Raw genomic sequence first — 19,838 nt, forward strand, 5'->3', positions numbered from 1 at the left:
TTTTTCCTTCATAACACGCATGTTTGAATAGTATTTGCCTGCAATATTACGATTGTGCAGTCAGGTAATCTTCAAGCCACTAATGAAATTGTACGTACTTTTTATCTCAATTCGAGCGGAACTTTCACATTTTCGAATTTCGTCAAATGGAGGTACTGAAAAATTACTTAATTTTTCTGTTTAGGAGGTACTAAGTTTCTGAGGAATTTACTGAAAAAGCACTGATTGTTGGCAAACCTGTTTTAGTAGACACCTTGAATGTAGATTTATTACATACGGAACATTCTTTAAGTCAGCAGTTAAAGTTTTTTACAGATCAAATACTAAATATTCAAATTAAATAGTTACCAGGATCTTTTATCACACACAACTGGAATTTCATGAAACAGATAAAAATAGAATCAAAATTTTGCTTGAATTACTTAACTTTATATTTTCTCATCAAGGTAGTCCAGTCGTGAGAATAAAAATTTTGAGTACTAGCAAAAAAATTATCTCATTATAGATATCTCTCAAGCAAAAAATGTTCAATTGAAACTTAAACTAACAAATTTTACAGTTGAACAGTTGCGACTGCTCGAGTTCAAAAAAGCACTAATCTGCATAGGGAAGCTACTGACTTGTACCTTGATTCTAAGATGCTCAAGGAAAAGTATTTCTCTATCTCTGTATACAGTGAAAATGTACACTTACTTAACAAGTACCCCCTTCTGTATGAATTCTTGTGGCGACTCTTTATCTAATGGCAAATTTTTTCCTCCAGGAATTATTGGCAAAGTCATCTCTAGAAACCCAGAAGTTAGAGCTACTGTCTGTTGTCACGGATCAGAAACGGCAAATAGCGCTTTTGGAGTTGGAGAATAATGAGTTGAAAGAATTCCTTCGAGAAGAAAGGAAACAGCGGAAACCGCCGATAGCACCCAGGCTTGTTCCGTTCCCTCCGCCAAACTCGCATATCAACATGCAGGTGAATACAATGGAATAAAACACATGTTATGAAAGCCTCAGACTAGTGTTCGGTACCAAGATCCAAGAAAATCAACAGAAAACAAAATTAGCCCCCTTCTTTTTGAAAAAAGTTTAGAAATTAACAAATGTTCCTTATGTGTGTTTGTTTTGAAGGTAAATAAGTCTTTAAAGGTTTGGTCTCTCGATTTTTTTAAACATTTGGCAAGTGACAAGCAACTCCTTAAAATTATTAACGATTGTTAGTTCAGTACAAATCGGCATCTCAACTAAATCAATAAACTTGACCTAATCATTAGGTAAAAGCATAGAAAAGTCAGGAATTTTGTCTCGAACATTCTCGAGGCAAAAAGAAAAGAACAAAATTGAAAAATATAAATTAATAGAATAGAAATATATAATATAATGAATAGAATATAATAGAATATAATGAATGAATAGAATATAAACTGACAGACTGAGAAATTGATAGACAAAGAAAACAAAGGCAAGACGGAGCGTTCCTACTTGTGGAAGCTGGTTGTTGCAATGAACAAAGGAGGTAAGTCATAACCTAACTTACGGCAACTCACAACAGACTCTCTGGTTTGTCCATCATTTTCCCCCTTAATCAGTAAAAACCACCCGTTGTCTATCGCTTTGTCTTTCAGTTTCAATAATCAGCCTTCAGCGGATTGATTATTCAAATTGATACACAAAGTGATAGACAAAAAAGTTATGGGGAGTATGGAGCGATCCTATTGGTTGAAATCGGTAGTTCCTGTAGACTAAGGAAGAAAATGATGGACTAATTGTAGGGTCTCCTGTGGGTTGCCGTCAGTTAGTCTATTATCTACCTCCCTTGTCCGTTTCAACCGACTTCCTCCACCAATAAGATCCCCATATCCTTTTTGTCCTCTTCGTCTATAGCTTTGTCTATCAATTTCAATATGTGGCCCGCCGTTGATGATACCCTGCATTTTTCCTAATGGAATAGAACTTTTGAGTTATTCTAATAGGGAGTAACTTAATTTTTTTGTGCCAAGCAGACGTCGAGTCCAAGTTATCGGAGGCCGTACGACCACTACGGGAGCCTGCCGCGGCAAAGCAAGTCTGGGAGCGAGAGTCCACACATGCGGAAAGGCGTCATGTTCGGTAAAACGCTTCATATGTACAACAGCTTCAGTCATGATGCGCAGTCAGAGGTGGTGGTGGGTGAGCGGAGTTCATCTGCGCCCAATCTAGGTGAACCATCTTCAGTCTTCTCTCGACCCCCTTTTTCTTAACCTCTCTCTCTGTCTCTATGCTAGCGTTACTCTGCTGCGTTGCTGTGCTGTATTAGCCTTCGAATGGTATTAAATTTTCCAAACAGTATAATGTTCATATTTTTATATATTTATTTCACACAAATGGGCAATAAAGCCCGTACAAAAGAGAATTACTGATTAAGAATCTAAAACAGAGTCCGAACTATAGCCTAGAATAAAATTTTGAGAACAGTAAAAAAAAAAAAACTAAAACGAATTTTAACAACAACAAACAGATCTACAAAAAAAGAGGAACAAGAGACTTGAAAATTGATTTTTGAGGAGTATTATGAATATTTTTCCTTGATATTTTTCGATTCACCAGATAGGTTATCCGCTGTTGAGAAAAATTACACCTACACTAAATAAACAGTATCGCCGTGAATTAGAAAAGAGTAGGTTTGATTCAGTCATGACTGTACTGATTTAGTTTTATCTAGGATAAAATATTTGAATATTTATCATTTTTAACTTTTAAATTTTATTCCATAACTCATCGATAACATTAAGTCTCTATCTCGCACATCCTAGCAATCCACCGTGTGTAAAAGTGCATTTCCTTTCTGTAATCAAAACATCTGTGCTTTGTGCTTTACATGCTAGTCAGTAATGCGATTAAGCTTTTCAATTTCATTTTTTTTCTACATTGTGCATGGTAGCTCATTTGAACTAGCTGAACGTAAGTAGTCACACTCAGTTTTGCATTTGTATTTAGGCTCGTAGAGTTTTTCTAAATTTCTCTCTCAAAAAATGCATGTTTCTATCATAGTGATGGCCAAAAGCAGTGATGCCTTTTAAAATGTAGTTTGTTTATTTCTTCTTAAAGATTGTGTCTCTTGAAGGGGATGTACTTAATCTTTAAAAAAAGATTGTGTACATAAGAATCCCCTTCATAGGGAGTGTAAGTTTTTCATTTTGTACATACATTTTTAGTCCTTGGATCAGAGAGGTTTCTCATTTTGTGTATTTTTTTTTTTTTTTTTTTTTTTTTTGCAACATTTATAGACTGATTTAGTGGCTACGTCATTCAATATCGAACTTTTGGTTCAAACCAAAACAAACTAACATAACCTCATGTACAAATTCTTCGTGAGTTAATTGTGTTCATTTATTAAAATTTAGTCATTGACCGGTCACAAATCCATTAAGGACTCATTAAACATGAGAAATTTCAATTGTAAGAAACACTTGGATGCATTTTACCACCAACCACCATGGTGCAAAGGGCGCGAATCAGAAACAAAGTTATGTGTCTGTTTACATTTGAAGCATGACATAGCCACTAAGTCAGTCTTTTCTTGTGATATCTAATAAATCAATTTGCAATGGTTCCAGTTTCCAGTATTCGACATTTGATTTGCGATGATTCCAACCAAAACAGTAGAACAAAAGCTAGTGTCCAAATTCCGTGTGAAGTTAATTGTGTCAAATCATTATTATTTGAGCGTTAACAAATCATGAATCAAGTACTCAATAAACGCAAGCAATTTCAATGGCAAAAAAAATACTTGGACAGATTTGGACAAGGTTATGTGTCTTTTTGCAATGGAATCATTGAACTGCGATTTGAAATGTATGATGTAGCCTCTCTATTCGATCTGTTCTTGCTATTTTTTCAAAAAGCCCAGTGTTGCTGGATGGATTCCTATTTTCTTTTTACATAATTAATTTATTATTTAATTATAATTCCTGTAAAAAAGAGACCGGCCAATATAATGACAGGCAAAGTCGAGAAAACTTCTTTTTTTCTGTAATCACCTTTTCTCAATATAATTTGGCAATTATACGACACTTCACTTTTCGGACGTAGTCATAATTGAGTTTTTGGTTAAAGACAAATCAGCAGACACAATAAAACATTTTACATTCAATTTTTGCCAAATGACCGATTTTATCGGTTTAATCGGTTTAACCAAGTTACATTCATTTTTTGCCAAATGACTGATAAAATCGGTCATTTGGCAAAAATTGAATGTAAATTGGTGGTTTCTTGCGTTTTTTTCCAATTTAATTGCTATGTTTACATATCGATGGCGAAACTGCAGAAATGCGTTTATCGGTTTGCGGCGTTGCAGACTTCCTGTCATACTTTATTTTTTATATGGAAAACCACTTAACGTCATTTATTGAGCACTTCGGATATTTTTCTTCTCTATGGGAAGAATATTCTGAGAAAATTTCAAGCCACGATGTTGGTTCGGTTTCCTTTTAAAAAATAAAATAGGAGCGGAGATTTTCAAACACCGCAACCGATATACGCATTTTTGCAGTTTCACCATCGATATACGATAGAAAATTGGCTAAGCTTGTGCTTTTTGGTCACAAAAAGAGCCTGAAATGGCAATTTGTCAGTTTTTTTCTGATGATTTCAACTATCTGACTTTTTGGATCTCCGTTGCGACCCTTGCCACAAATTCTCCAATAATTGGAGTATTTTTCTAATCTTTACTATGAAACTCCGCAGCACAGCTTGTTTGCTGAAGTTGTCACCGCAAGGAATCGCAAAAACCATTCACGGACAAGGCTGAATGGAATTGATTATATTCAAGTAGCATTCCAGCATTCAAATAATCATCACATTATTTGTAAAATTCTTAATTTTTTTTTTTAGCTGAAACAGAGAACACTGGAATGAGTGACGTTGTATCTGAGTGTGGTGATGAAGACTTCTCTCCGCATCAGAGTCCTTCTCTCAACATGGACCGGTCAAGAGGAATTAGAAAGATTCTTGGAAAGTAAGTTGTATTCTGCTTGGCTTCCTTCTAGCTCACTCCATTTTTCTTCTCTCAGAGGAATTATTGACCGATTGAAATGCAACATCTAGTATTTTTATTATTTTATTAATTTTAATTATAAATTTGAGCTAATCTAAGAATTATGGTACATTTATATTCTTTTAGAACACCAAAAAGAGGAGTCAAAAATTTTTTAAAATTGAGCATTTGGTTCGACACATTCATTTAAATTGGAAGAATTGATTCATTTAGGGGTTAAAATGGTAAGTTAAAAGTAATAGCTTTTGATATTTAGCTGTTTTTAACATTAATTTTTTTTAACTATTTTCCTCGGAGTCAACTGGCTCTCCTTCAATTTGATACATCAACATCTTGAAGGAAATCAGCATCATGATTTGCTGAGACTTGGTTTGTCCGATTCCATTAACGCACAGTATTTGCTGTAGGTTAAAGCGAAGTAATTCCGGAAACCTGGATGACACATCAGGCGGTGAATTTCAAAGAGGCGGATTGCGGGCAACTGCGAATGGACGCCTCACTAGCTCCAACGTAAAACCCAGGTATAGTAAGTTTGATTAGTTAGGTTGTCTTACAGACTGGTTTTAATCAATCTCAACTTGTCATCTAACACTGAGAGGGGTGTTCTCTGTAGTATACTATCAACAAATCCTATTTTTGATTGCTTTGCAAGGAACCAAATATCCTTGTACTTAAATTCTATTAAAAAATGAGCTGTCAGTAAGTATTGAGTAATTCGGATTTACTTTGTACAAAAGTCAAAAACTGTTAAATTCAACTCATATTGTGCTTAGCCTTTATTCTGACCTAAGGAAACCCTCAGGCTTTCATTTCTTAATCATCAATGCACAATTTTTACCAAATTTTTTTAGTGACTCACGGCAAAGAGACCTCAGCACCTAAAAAAGATCATTGAGGTGTTGGCAGCACTTAACACAAACATTCTGGCAAAAAAAATTCCCAAAAATGAAAAAAAGAGGGTTTGGTGTATGAGAACTTTGATATTAAGTGATACAGACGGTCCGAATAATGCAATGGACTTCAAACTTTTTTCAAGGGCTTATAATGATTTTTGAGCGGTTCTTACTACCCTTCGAAAATGTTCTTTCTAGTTATGTTTTCGCGTATCTAAATTTTGCAACAGACCCAATCATCGTTGAATTAACCATTTCAACATGTTTGCTTTCTTTCAGACCAAATTTACCTTTTAGTGACTGGAGCCTTGATTCAATTTGTGATTGGTTGACGGAGAAAGGACTGGATAGTTATGTCAATGCTGCAAAGAAATGGATTGTATCAGGAACACAGTTACTCAACGCGACAAGCCATGATCTGGAGAAACACCTTGGAATAAAAGTGAGTTATTCCTTGCAAAAAGATCTGTCACTCACAATAAAAACTGGCGACCCTGTAGCCTTCAAGTAGGTAAAGTCGCTTAAAACAGGATGCTAGTCAAGGTATGATTTAAAGTTGTAAGTAAATCCCTTTTTGGGGAGCGAGGCTTTCGATGTGCTCAGAGGACTTTTTTTCACACACAATCAAAGCAGAATCAAAAACTACACTTGGTGAAAAAAAAAGTGTTTATGCACAGCTTTTTGCAACAATGTGACAGCTTCTTGCTATTTCTGAAAAATCAGATTCATGGAACTTTGCTCCGTTTGCTTCGAGTGTCCCAATTGAAAAGTTAAATTATGAAAACTGTAAAGAAATTGGATTAAATTATAAATGACTAATCAGTGACATTGCTTTATAGAACGCACTTCATAGGAAGAAGTTACTCCTGGCGCTTCAGTGCGAGCGTGGCGATGAAATCAAGGACCCTCTCTTGCTCGAAGCAGGCAAACTAGAAACCGTCTGGGTTTTGCGGTGGTTAGATGATGTCGGGCTTCCTCAGTACAAGGACTCGTTTCTTGCGGCGAGGATTAACGGAGCTACTCTACATAGACTAACGCTCGAGGATCTCGCTGCTCTCCACATCTCATCCGTTCTCCATGTTGCCAGTTTGCGGTGCGGTATCCAAGTAAGTTTTCTCCTCTAGGGGAGTAGGTACTCATTTTTTTCTCATCGGATTCTACATGTCCTCAGCTGTATTTTAAGACTAAGTTTCTCAAATCTGATCATTATTAAATAAGTTGTACAACGTTTTGTGACTTATAGAAAAACTTTCTGCTGACTAAAAAACCTAATTCAATTTGGTTGAAACCGGCCCACAAAATTAATTTTTTCATCAGGCTAATTGCCAGAGGTGGTTCTCCCAAAAATTTACTTATTCCCCTAGGTCACAGCTGTTTTCCTATTCTTATTTTTGAAGGATAATAAGTCATATTGTAAAGAATATCACATGAAACTTCATCTGATTTTTCTTCACCTTGTTAGATAATTTTGAAAATATTTAATTCTCTGAAAATTTCGAACGCAAATTTTCCATTATTATTCTCACTAAGCCATTGGTACAAAGCAATCATTCTGAGCTTTTAGTCATCCATGGAACAATTATTTAATAGCTCATTAAATTTTACAACTTGAGGCTAGTCACCACCCGTGGTTGGCAGTTTATATGTTAAAATGTAGATATGTTACCACTATCTGGCAATAACGTCTTTATTTCCAAATGGCAATTTTTGCTGCAGGTACTTAGAAATAATAAATTCGAACCCAACTGCCTGTGTCGGCGATCAGTGCCTGGAGACGCGACGGAGACAAACCCAAGTCAAGTGGCTCTGTGGACGAACCATCGTGTTATGGAGTGGCTGCGCATTGTTGATCTGGCTGAATATGCGCCAAATCTCAGAGGCTCAGGTAATAATTAACATAATTATAATTCCATCGGCTGCAGAAAAAAAGAGTTAAAAAGAAAATAAATTCCGAATTTTAGAAAGAGGTAAAGTTCTCATTAAAAAATCGATGATGTGCTCAAATCAGGAGATTCTCCTATTTTGAATTTGTATGTGTTACAGGCAGATAATCAAATCGGGCATTTTTCAAATGCCTAGGCAAATAGTCAATTATTCTTACCTAAATTGAAATTCTGATTATTTTGCTAGGTGTGGACAAAGGAATTCTTCGATAATGTGGGAAAAATGTTCAGTAAAAATTTGCTGCATACGATGATAAATCATTTTTTTCTGGTCTTTGAATGCTCATTTATATCTAAATATGCAGCATTTTATGTAATGATGAGTTTTCACAATTGGACAGTTGAAGATGTCTAAGGAGCATTTTTGAGAGGATAATGCAATGACAGTTTGTACTTCGATGGATTTTCACTCTTACAACATTGAGAATTTGAGAGGTCTTTAAGAAAACATGCAAAACTCATTAACCTTCTAAATTTGACTATCTGCCCAGCTATTTGATAAAATGCTTTTTTTGATTATTTGCCTGCGACGTACGCATGAGGAGTTATTAGATTTTATGCAAATTTTCAGTAACTTTGAACTGAACACTGTACTCTTTTCAAGTTCTTCTCAAATTTAAGTGTGAATTTCTTCAATTTAAAGGTTAGGTAGAATGATTTTTTGCCGCTAGATTTACCACACTGTACGTAAATTTTAAGTCATGCCACTACAAGAAGCTCACTCTAAAATAACTATTAAAATATTAGGTACGAGAAAAGTTGATTTTCCTTCTTGGGAGGAGCCAAGTAATCCATTGCCTTAAAATGAAGAGTAAACTCGTCATGGCCATTCTGGAATAAATGAACCAAATTTTGGGATTTGTAACTACAGTTTCTGGCTCATCGGTAAAAATGCATGTGAGAACTTATGGTCCTTACATTTTTCTAAACTAAGATAGAAATTGAAGTTCCTAATTGTTAAATGATCCTGTAAGTATGATATTGTTCAACAGAGGGCAGTACTCATCAAGAAACCAGTTAAAAGTATAAATTTTCAGCATCATTGGATGACTGCTAGAAGTATACAGAAGTATCCACGGTGGTCTGGAAAGGGGAAAAAATGCGACAAAAATGTATCCAAAAACGGTTTGCAGGGGGTGAATCCATGGTATGTGTGGACTTAGTTCGCGGAAAATTGAAATCCCGGCTGATCCTATTTTCAGATATCGCAATTTGAAATTCTGAAAGTAAATGCAAGTTACTTACAGCGTTTGATTGATTTTCTCTGCGTTTAGTACGACTGCGCGTCTGAGACATGATGATAGTAGAATAGAAAATGTTGAAATATACGTGGTTAAGATGTCCAAGAAGAGGAAATTCATGTTTGAGATTCCGAGTTTCCCAACACGCAGCCCCCTCCCCCCCCCCCAACAATTCAAGATGGCAGCGGAAATTGCCGCTGCAGGGGTGAACAAATCATGACCATGAAACAACATCAAGTGATGTATCGATTCCTATGACTTTAGGTTGCAGAATCCGAATTTGAAGCCAACAACTGGAATTTCTTGTAAGGAATCCCCCACCCAACCCCCCCCCCCCCCCATCCAAGAAAGCAGCCAAAATTGCTGCTACAGGGATGAACAAATCATTACCATGAAACAACACCTTGTGAGATATGGATTCTTATGTTTTTTTCTTATTGCAGAATCCAACTTTTAAGTCAAAACCGACATTTCTTGCGAAGTATGTTCCAAATCCAAGGTGGTAGCTGAAAATCATGTTCAAGCAACACACTCCCTAAGAATCTCTATGGGTCTACAGTGGAACAAATAGATCAAAAGCTGTAGATAACTTGCATTTACCATCAAAATTTCAAATTACGATGTCTGGAAAATAGGATCAGCTAGGATTTCGATTTTTCGCAATTTTAAAGCCACACATACCATAGATTCATCCCCTGCAAACTGTTGTTGTGTACATTTTTGTCGCACTTTTTCTCCCCTTCCAGACCACCGTGTATCCTAGGTTTCTATTTTAGCTATATTAATTACAAAAGCAGGGCGTGGGTTGTAAAAAAGCCAACTCTAAACCAAGCATAGGCTTGTATTTGCTGATGCAATGTGAAGCGGACCGCGCAAGATCAATAAAACGATCAAAAAGCTAAAAATCAAAATTGTTAACTCTTTTCTACGTAGATACAAAATTAAAATCGGTTTTGAGAACTTGGCCTCATCATCAGCTTTCAAAGACTCTCGATTGTCAAATCAGTTGGTGAACGCTGATGATGAGACCAAGTTCTCCTTTCAGTTCCTTTTTCCAAGTTCTCATTTTAATGTTTTATCTATGTGCAAGTGAGTTACCAACTTTAAATTTTAGGTTTTTAATCGTTCTTGTATTTTCTGTTTTTCTTCCTTTTGTGTTTTTGCATTCAACTCTGGTAATGAAAATGTTTTCTTCAAGGTGTGCATGGCGGTCTAATAATGTTCGAGCCCAGGTTCAACGCAGAACTTCTCGCCTCCCTGCTTTCGATTCCCCCCCAGAAAACTTTATTAAGGCGGCATCTGAGTACCCATTTCAAAGAGCTCCTGGGTCGCGATGTCATTCAAATAAAACGTGATGCTGAGGTTTCCTTGGGTCACGTCCCACTCTCAGCTACAGCCAAAATCAAAGTAAGCATTATTGAAGATACATTTTGCAATAAGGAATCAATATTTCTAGTTATCAATGAAAGCACGCACCTGCATGAGTAAACTAATGGAACTTATGCCATTCTTAAAATAAAGCATCAATGGAGCTGGAAGTTCCTCGTTCTTGTAATTTTGTCTCCTATTTCATAGACTGAAGAAGCTCCAGAAGAGAGCAAACGGAAATAAACAAGCAATTAACCATGAACTCTGCAATGTGAAAGTATCGCAGATGGCAGAATGTTTTAGAATTTTGGAGGAAGGCTGATTGAATTTGAGGAAGGTTTCAGAACTTTCGCCAAGCTCTATTTTAAAAGGTAATATTGGTCAGATTCTCATTCATTCCTGTGAATAATTTTCAGATACCAAAGAAAACACAATTCACGCTGAAGCGCAAGAAATCAAAATCTAACATTGATTACGGCGATCTCATCTGCCCGATGGAGCAGGCCAGTGCAAGTATTTTAAATATCGTGGAATCAGGTGATGAGCTCTCGAATTCCGCCCTGAGTCTCTCTGTCTCACTCTCTGGTGTAAGTTCTACTAACATTTTCTCTTCTCTCTTTCTCTCTCAGAAACAATCATTTTTCGTTCCTATCCAATTTCAGGCTCTTCTAACACCACAGTTCTGCAGAAAAGTAAGTAAAAAATGTTCTGGACTCAGGATGAAGTGCGCCCTAGTGTATTTTGACCCTTTTAGTTTGGGAATAGCCCTCATCATTTCATAACGCCACTCAGTTGACCGGAACAGCCTATTTTTTTTCTAGGAAAATGCTGTGAAACATTACTTGAAAGAAACAGTATTAAGACTTTTCCAGGTACAAAAATGATCTGATTTTAGTGTATTTTCAATTGCTAAATACGATAAAGATCTCCATTTTTCTCTTTGTCTCTTTCAGTTTTACAGAAAAACTATTTCTTCTAGGACTGCTTTTTACCTTGCTTTATGAAGAAGGTAAAAAGATATTTCAGAGAAAATCAGTTTCATTGGCAAACTGGAGAGCATTAAAATAATCTGAGTTCATTTTTCGATTCAAAGGCTTGAAATACATTAAAATCACCCTTCCAGAGGTTGGGAAAAGTCATGACTCTGTTTCTGGAAAAGCAGCAAGAATAGGATGTAGCAGAATTTTCTTGGAAAAAAAATAGGCTACTTTGCCAAATTATAAGTTTATACAAAACATTGTAGATGTGACGAAAATTTCTACAAATTGATTCAGCAATGAACTATATTTTGTAATCGGACCGCGTTAAGCAGAAAGGAACCAAGCCACACAAGCTATTGCTACATTTAATCGGGCAATTTAATTTTTTACATGAAAACAGTTGTGTGGATTCTTTTACCTATGTGTGAATTTTCTGCATAGTACAGGGCAAATTTTGAAAAAAAATCTGCATAAAGCTCTCTTATAAAAAATTAAAGTGCTCAGTTAAAGTTGGCAATAGCTTTCTGCTAAATGCAGTCCAGTTAGGAACAACAATTTCTGGCTCAGGTTAGAAACAACATATGTATCATCAGTTTCCCAGGGTGTCTACAAGTCCAAAACTTCCGGAAAGTCCGGAAATAGTACTGATTTTTTAAGGGCGGTCCGGAAATATTGAAAAAGTGCGGAAATTCCGCAGGACGGTCCGGAATTTTTCTAATTTTTTCGTAATTTTTGTCTCAATTGGAGCGAAATTCAAATTTTTTAAATTTCGTCAATAATTTGAAGTACTGAAGAAGTACTGAATTTTTCTGTTGAGGAGGCACTGAATTTCTCAGGAATGTACTGAAAAAGTACTGTAAAAGCACTGATTTTTGGTTACCTGTTTTAGTAGACACCCTGGTTTCCTTATGCACATAAGTGTTTTTCAGATGAGCCAAAAATTTTAGTTCCTAATGGCAAAATTCAGTCCAATTTTAACATTTGTGACCGTCCACAAGGAAAAAGGTCTTAACTAATGGGAAGAAAAACCTAAATCAGAGCAAGCTAGCTTACCAAAATTAAGTAAAGTGGAATGAGCTACTAAAAGAGGTGACCTCATCTCTATTGCTGAGATCAAAACTTGCCTTGCAGCCTATTACTCAAATTGCAGCTCAATTTATCTCCAAAAAGAAGCTCAAATTTAAGCCAGACTTAATCATGATATTATATCTCTGTTTGTAAATGTTCTTCTCTATTTTCTAGGTAAAAAAGTATTTTGAAAAATGAGACTGGCTTTCATTAAAGGTTCAAACGCCTTGGAATATGATTGTTTCTGATTAATTAACTCTCTTTGTGGTGAATCACTATCAGTTTAATCAAAGTATTAATATGATGGTAATAATCATGTAATTTAAACAGTATTTTTTGTCAAAAACGTCTAAGTTCTATCCTCAAATCGGAACTGGGTCAAATTCTCAGATATCTTTAAATTAATTATTTAATAAATTAATAAATTCTTTTTATACCTTTTTATTTATGGAATCTCCATTCTGCTAATCACCAATAACACTCATTGGCCTTACTAATAAAATTATTCACACGAAAACACTTGGTACTACATACTGTTGTTTCGCACTCTTTTGTATATTTTTTCTCATGTATTTGTCCTCTCATATCTCACTTACTATATTAACACAAATGAAGGTTAAATGGACCTCATTTTCCGATTAGGAGCCTTTGTTTCTGGTTTAACCATAAAAGCACCTATCTGTGTCAAGTTATTCAACGATACCATTGGTTATATATCAAAAGTAAGGAAAAAACGAAACAAAACAAACGAGAAATCGAGGTAACAAACTGTGAGCTAAATAATGACATAAAGAAAGCTGGAACTAAAAAACTCAAACTCACACCAATAAATTAAAATTGCAGACGCGTTTCGGGGCTCCCGGCCCCTTCTTCCATGCTAAATTCCAACTGATACTATCGGTTGTTAAGTAATTACCGGACTAATCTTGCGCCACCAGGGAAAATTTTCTCCATCTTTTCGAGACTCCTAAGTTGCCAGATTATGACAGTTACAAGCTTACTTATTTATAATACAAAAATCAATAATCTCTTGCAAATATCTATCCAATTCCTCTTCAGCGTCATGTATGACATTTGGAAATTTTTGAAATAAAATCTAAAATCAAGATATTATCAATCCGACAGATTAAATCAGAAAGAGCCTAACTGCATCAGATGTTGCCTAGTTTTCTCTGATGTTTCATTTTTAAACAGAAGTGGTTTAGTTCTCTGTTGAAAAAATAAAACATGAGAGGAAATTAGATAACAGGAAATGCAGTTAGGTACATTCTATACGAAGCCGTCTAAATGCGGCCTCAAGAATTTTAAGTCTATTGATCTTTGACAATATTTAAGAAGTAGCAAACAGGCTCTTAAAATTATTAATGATTGTTCTATACTACTCATTGTCAGTGTCTCGACTGGCCGAGTAAATTTAGCCCAATAATCAAAGAAAAATCTAGATTAAGTCTGGAATTTTTTTCCCGGAAGTCTGTAGACATTTTGCTCCCAGAAACGATAATTTTAGTGAGTATTAAAAAGGCTCAAAACTTCCTCTGCTTCGTTGACAGCCTTTTCTCTCATAAAAATTAATCTAAAGCTTGCGCGGAACCATTCTAGTCCCTTTGATGTTTTAACCCTCCAACGTTGAATATTAATTTATGCCTTTCCTGTCTGCAGAAATCAGGTATAAATCACGAAATTGCTTCTGAGGAGCCCAATGGATCTTTGAACCAGGTGAGTTAGCTTTGATTATTTCTAATACAAATCTTAAAAAAAAATTAAATACAATTAATTACTTAGTATAATCTTTCACAAGGAGACCTTAGCACCAAAAAACTAAAAATTCTGAAATTGGTACCACACTTTGAAGGAGCTTTTTTTTTTGTAAACATTTTGACACAACAAAAGATTGAAAATATCTACGGAACTCATGCATGCCACAGGAATTTGGGACTAAAGGCCTAGATACACATGGCGATTAATCGCTGCGAGTGAAAGACGAAAGCCAATGGAGAGCCTTGATTTCGATAGATCGATGTCAATAGATCGAAATCAAGGCTTTCGTCTTTCACTCGCAGCGATTAATCACCGTGTGTATCTAGGCCTTTAAGCATAGTGTCTAGAACCTGACAAATCGGGAAATGCGGAGATTTATCCGGAGAATATCGGATTATTTATTTATGATTATTGAATTATTTAAATCGCCGTGGAAGTCATGGAACTCTTGGACCTTGCTCTTCAAAGAGGTGATCTGCATCAATTCGGTGATATAAAATGACCCTGGAGACAGAAGACATTAATACATTTTCATTTAACTCCAATGATAATTTGGACGCATTTCTACCAAACAGACTTATGTGGAGGTGAGAAATATGGGGAGTGCTCGTTAGTTCTCTGGCCGTAAGAGTGAATGAGAATAATAAAGCGCCAGTGACGTCAGCGGCAACGAAGCCGCTCGCCTCCTCCGCCCTCGTCCGCCCGCCTCGGCATAAACTCATGAGCCCTGTCCACAACGCTCTCTTGCCATGCCCGCGGCTCATGAGTTCCGCATTTAGTTGGCACATAGGTCTGTTTGGTAGAATGTAAAATCCCGCTTTGCCAATTCTTCAAAAGGAATCACGTCCACTTTTACATTGTTTCTTATGCAGCTTCGACGAGCACACCCCATATTTCTCACCTCCACATAGATCTGTTTGATAGAAATACGTCCATTTAAAAAGTTCCACAAGTAAGTGTGAAAAATCCTTGGATTTTTTCCAATAGTCTCGGAAATATGAGTGTATAAGACTCTCTAACCTCCAATTTTGAAAGCATCCTTTTGTAACAAATGTCAGCAGCCCTGTACTCGTTGCCCTCAAGTCTTTTTTACAACTTCTAAGTAAATATCAATGGCCAAAGTATAAGACCATGTATCTTTATCGCCATGATTCAAAATTTCTGCTCCCGTTTTATTTTTTCCAAAAGACCTGAGCAAACGTCATAGTTTGAAATTCATACAGAATATTCTGCTAGCAGAGAGTAAAAATCAAGAAAGTTTTCAAGATATTACGCTCCCGAGTTTTCTAAAGGAAAACATGTATGACAGGAAGCATGCATCATTGTAAACTGAGATAAATGGGTTTAGCTCTTTGCCCATCAATACATCCCATCAGTTTAGTTTTATCCAAATTAACAGGCAGATAGAATTTTGAAACGACTTTTGAACGATTTCTTCCTCTTATCCTTCTCACATTATCTCCTATTTTTAATTTTCAGAATGTCTCAACTGTCTCTTCCAAAACAACCAAATGACAGAATCAGCACTTACAAGAATGAACGTAGACGATCCCCAACTCAGCAACTGCTAACCTTATCGTCATATCAGTAATTAATCACATGTTCTATCATCACAAGTATACCGTTATCAACATTAATCATATTTCGCATGTATGTCTCAGTGGATCTGTACCAATAGCACTGCTAAGCTAGATATCCTACCAGTCGTGTCTTCCTATTCGATACTTTATTTTTACCTGTATGTTTCTTGCGCAATTTGAAAGCCCCTGTGTACTGTGATTTTTTTTTATTTTTCTAGTTAACGCACAAATATCATGAATAGATCAAGAAGCCAAACTTGTTATTATATTTTTGTGCCTGAAGTTTGTCGGTTATGATGATTCTCCTAAATGATACCATTGGGATTAACTAAAAACCCCTATTTTTAATATTTATTCCATTCAACCTTCTGACCATGAAATGCTTCAAGGTTGGAAATTTCTGTACTTCCAACTAGAGAAAATTGGAACTTAAATGTAAATTTTTGGCACTGTTACAAGGATTTTCTTTTAGAAATGTTACTGCATTGCATTTTGAAATTTGTGAGTCACCCTTTCTTGAATTCTAATATTTAGTTTGAACTAACAAAGTTCTTGTAAAACTTGCTTAATATTTCTTTTTATATATTCAAGTCTGAAAACTAAGACTTGAGTCAGTGTCAAACTTTTTGTAAGTCAAAAGTAGGAAAATGCATAGAATGTATGTATGTATGAAACTTCAAACTGTACAAATGCATTTCTGAAGGCTCCCTTGAAGGTTTTAAAAATTTACCATGTTGTTAGTTATCGTTTCTTTATTCCAGTCCATAAAAGTGGCTGAGAAAATTATCCAGCCAAAGTTCTTTGTAATAACTACTAAATTTTGATTGTTTAACCATACTATTCAAACACGTTTAAAAAAATAATCACATGGAGCTCTGTATTGATTCTAGAAATTCCTCATAGAAGCAACTGCGCCCTCTACCAAAAGCATCTCCTCTAAAAGTTTGTGATTTGTTACCAGCAATGAATACACTTTTAATCTTTTGTTTTTATATTTTTTGGTTGTTGAAATTGTAAAATTTTGTGCAGGTCTGATAACGTAACCTTTTCTAGTGATCTTTCAAACTGATGTTTTTAATTTTTACTTGTTTGCGGAAGGAATATGTTAAAAATTTGCAAAGTGAAAGAGATTAATGTTATTTTTCCCATAAGGAGAGCTCTTCGATGCTTAAAAAGAAGAGAAAAACCGCCATCGGAGCTCTCAGACATGGCCAAATTTCCTTCGATTATTGCCAAAATCGACCGTTCGATTGATTGATTTCATGAGACTGATTTTAAATTCGTTCTTTGTATTTTCATTATTTGGATGTGAACTTACTTTCACAGTGTTTGGTTGAGTTGTCGTAGAGTCCAGAAAAGGAAATCATTGAAAAAAATGTGCCAATTTAAAACCTGACTTTGACCTTGCCGCCAAATTTTCTCCAAGTCATCGATGTCTTTGGGAACGCAACTAAACCACTCGTTAATTTACTATAATTTCCTTTTATTCTAGTATTAATTTCCTAATCTTAAATTTGTTTTTTTATGGATTTTTTAAAGAGCGACTCGAACGGCTGTGGTAGCAGTGGCTTTCAGCGCACCTTTATTATACCTACCATTTTCGACCAAGCGCAACATAATGACAATATTCTAAGTTACGATATCTGTAGTATTTTGATGCCCTTTTATCTTGTTAATTTTTTGTAATATTTTACTTTTGATAGTATTTTATTTCAGAGTTTTAATTTTTAACCCTCCTTGCCTTGTGGGTTCTACTGTAGGTGTAAATACATACCATACCATGTTAAACCTCTGCCTATCATTTCATGCATCGCAAGAATCTTGCCCAATTTTTTCTGCTTTTGATTTTTCAAATTCATTTTCCATACTTTCAAAAGTGACCGGATCCGTGAAAAGGGACGAAGTGACGATTTTGCAAGCTGGCAACTCTGTTTTCTCTCCATTTAATTGTATACGCCTGTGTCACACTATCAAAATACCCCATTAAAATGTCCAGGTCAAGTGTTGTAATTGGTCCATAAAATTAGCTGCAAAAGTCATCAAATTAGCCAATCACAGCACTTGACCTTGAGATTTTGATGGAGTAATTTGATAGTGTGACACAGGCTAATACAATTAAATGGTGAGAAATCAGTGTTGTTTTATTTTAAGAATTGCCACTGAGGGACCCTATCTTTCAGGAGAAAGTTTTCTCTAAAATTTTGCAATTACTCTAACTACGTTCTTCAACAACCTTAGAATGCTGTGTCTCGAAACTTCAGGACTCACATCACCATCAATTTTAAAGCTTTCAGGATCAAAGTTGCGTCAAAGTATCCAGATTATCTTCCTTAATGCATCTGAAACAAAATCAAAGAACCTTTCTCCGGGAAGATAAGGCCCCTTCTCATAGATCTAGTCATTAATTAACTCAGTATAAAAGCAGCCTTTTTCCCCAAGTAGCCAACGTTGCAATAAATTGTAATTACCTGATAAATTTATTGCTATTGAATTAGAGTTTTGTCTATACAATAATTGAAAGGGCTCAAAATGTATTGCAATAAAATTGGAGTAAGTTGGAAGTTTTTTACACTGCAAACCTGCCTTATTTAAGAATTAAACTCATTTAATTGATCGTTCAAAATCAGCATTTTTCGATCCAATGATGTCAAAATATTGCAATTTTATGGTGAAAAAACTTGCGATTTTATCACATTAAATGTGCAAAATTATTTCAACATTTTTATCACGCTGTGATTTTTTCTTGGGACGTGGCAATACTAATTTACAGCACATCCTACTCGAAAGACAAGTTATGGATTATGATACTGTTTACTCTTTTTTCTCTGGAAGCTGAACCATTTTTGAAAATGTAAACATTGAAAATAAACTTCAGCGCAATACAACCAGAATGAGCCTAACTCAAAGAGACATTGCCCAATTTTCTCTGATGTTTAATTTTTTACACAAAAAACGAATTAATGCTGAAATTTAAAATTTTGTGAGAATATTCTTCATAATTGACGGTGAATTCACATAAATTTTAACAGCGCTTTATTAGCTTAGTTCTCTGTTTATAAAAATGAAACTTGAGAGGAAGTTAGGCATTGTCACGAGCAGTTAGGCTGTTTCAAAGTTGGCTACCTAGACAATTCTTTGTGTTGTTAAGACTTCTTTGTAAAGTCATATGAGTCATAGTATTTTTCCTTTCTAAAAATAGAGGAAAAGCTCCTCATTTATCTACAAACTTTTACTTCAATAATTTGTTTTTACTCCATCCATGACGTTTTTAACTCCTGCGCAAGTGACACCAAGGTTGAGTGGAAATGTTTTACGGCTGATGGTATATTTTGAGACTTGAAATTGCCGAAATTTCGTAAATTTAGTCCTCCACCAAGTAAATAACTGTCAAAACAAGTAGTTCTTAAAATAACTCCACGATATCCACATTTTCATGGATGCCATGGATGTAGTACCTAAGTATGGAATATGTATATCTCTGGAATACCGACGAGAGTTGGTAAATATTTTTCATTTGGATCACGTTTTTAAAGCTCGTCTGTATTCGAAATTTCTATCCGAAGCAGTTAATTAAATGACAATGGTCGCATCATGAAATAATAATGATCCTTCCAGAAAATTCGGAGTTTTATTGACTTCATTCAAGGCATCACTAACTTCACGCATGAAATCCTGTTATTTATACTTACCGTCCCTACCCGCTCTTTTTATCTTACATGTTAACCAACTGTATAATGAAAAAGCGCTTTATAGCCATCCTCGTCCTTCAGTTAAAAAATTGAGTAATTGGACAAACTTGTAAAAGTTTCCTCAATAAGTTGGATTTAAATATTATATTTTAATGTATTGTTGCAGAATGTATTGCTAGTTGCCGTTATATGATTATGAGAAGAGTAAAAACACATGCAGTTTGTCTAGGGTAAATGTAGCTACATTGGCTACACTGCTACAGTTCACAAGCCGATCGCCGGGAGCGCTAGC

General features: G+C 35.4%; 1 protein-coding gene across 5 annotated transcripts in view; it reads left to right on the top strand.

The window, feature by feature from the left end:
- Liprin-beta (liprin-beta 1) overlaps positions 1-17,645 on the top strand; it is a 31,212-nt gene extending 13,567 nt beyond the window's left edge. For 2 of the 5 annotated variants that reach the window (XM_019043800.2, XM_019043797.2), the window contains 11 exons: positions 764-967; positions 1,995-2,190; positions 4,864-4,987; positions 5,434-5,547; positions 6,199-6,361; positions 6,759-7,025; positions 7,636-7,804; positions 10,302-10,510; positions 10,888-11,058; positions 14,179-14,235; positions 15,757-17,645. In XM_019043800.2, the coding sequence (XP_018899345.2) occupies positions 764-967; positions 1,995-2,190; positions 4,864-4,987; positions 5,434-5,547; positions 6,199-6,361; positions 6,759-7,025; positions 7,636-7,804; positions 10,302-10,510; positions 10,888-11,058; positions 14,179-14,235; positions 15,757-15,792 (1,710 nt within the window). In that variant the 3' untranslated portion in view covers positions 15,793-17,645. Of the gene's footprint in view, positions 1-763; positions 968-1,994; positions 2,191-4,863; positions 4,988-5,433; positions 5,548-6,198; positions 6,362-6,758; positions 7,026-7,635; positions 7,805-10,301; positions 10,511-10,887; positions 11,059-12,693; positions 12,826-14,178; positions 14,236-15,756 lie in introns of all 5 variants that reach the window. The other 3 variants (XR_011900631.1, XM_019043799.2, XM_019043798.2) reach the window with 3 other exon arrangements.
- The last annotated feature ends 2,193 nt before the right edge of the window (positions 17,646-19,838 follow it).

The sequence above is a fragment of the Bemisia tabaci genome, chromosome 10 (assembly GCF_918797505.1).
Source record: "Bemisia tabaci chromosome 10, PGI_BMITA_v3".
In the NCBI taxonomy this organism is placed as follows: domain Eukaryota; kingdom Metazoa; phylum Arthropoda; class Insecta; order Hemiptera; family Aleyrodidae; genus Bemisia; species Bemisia tabaci.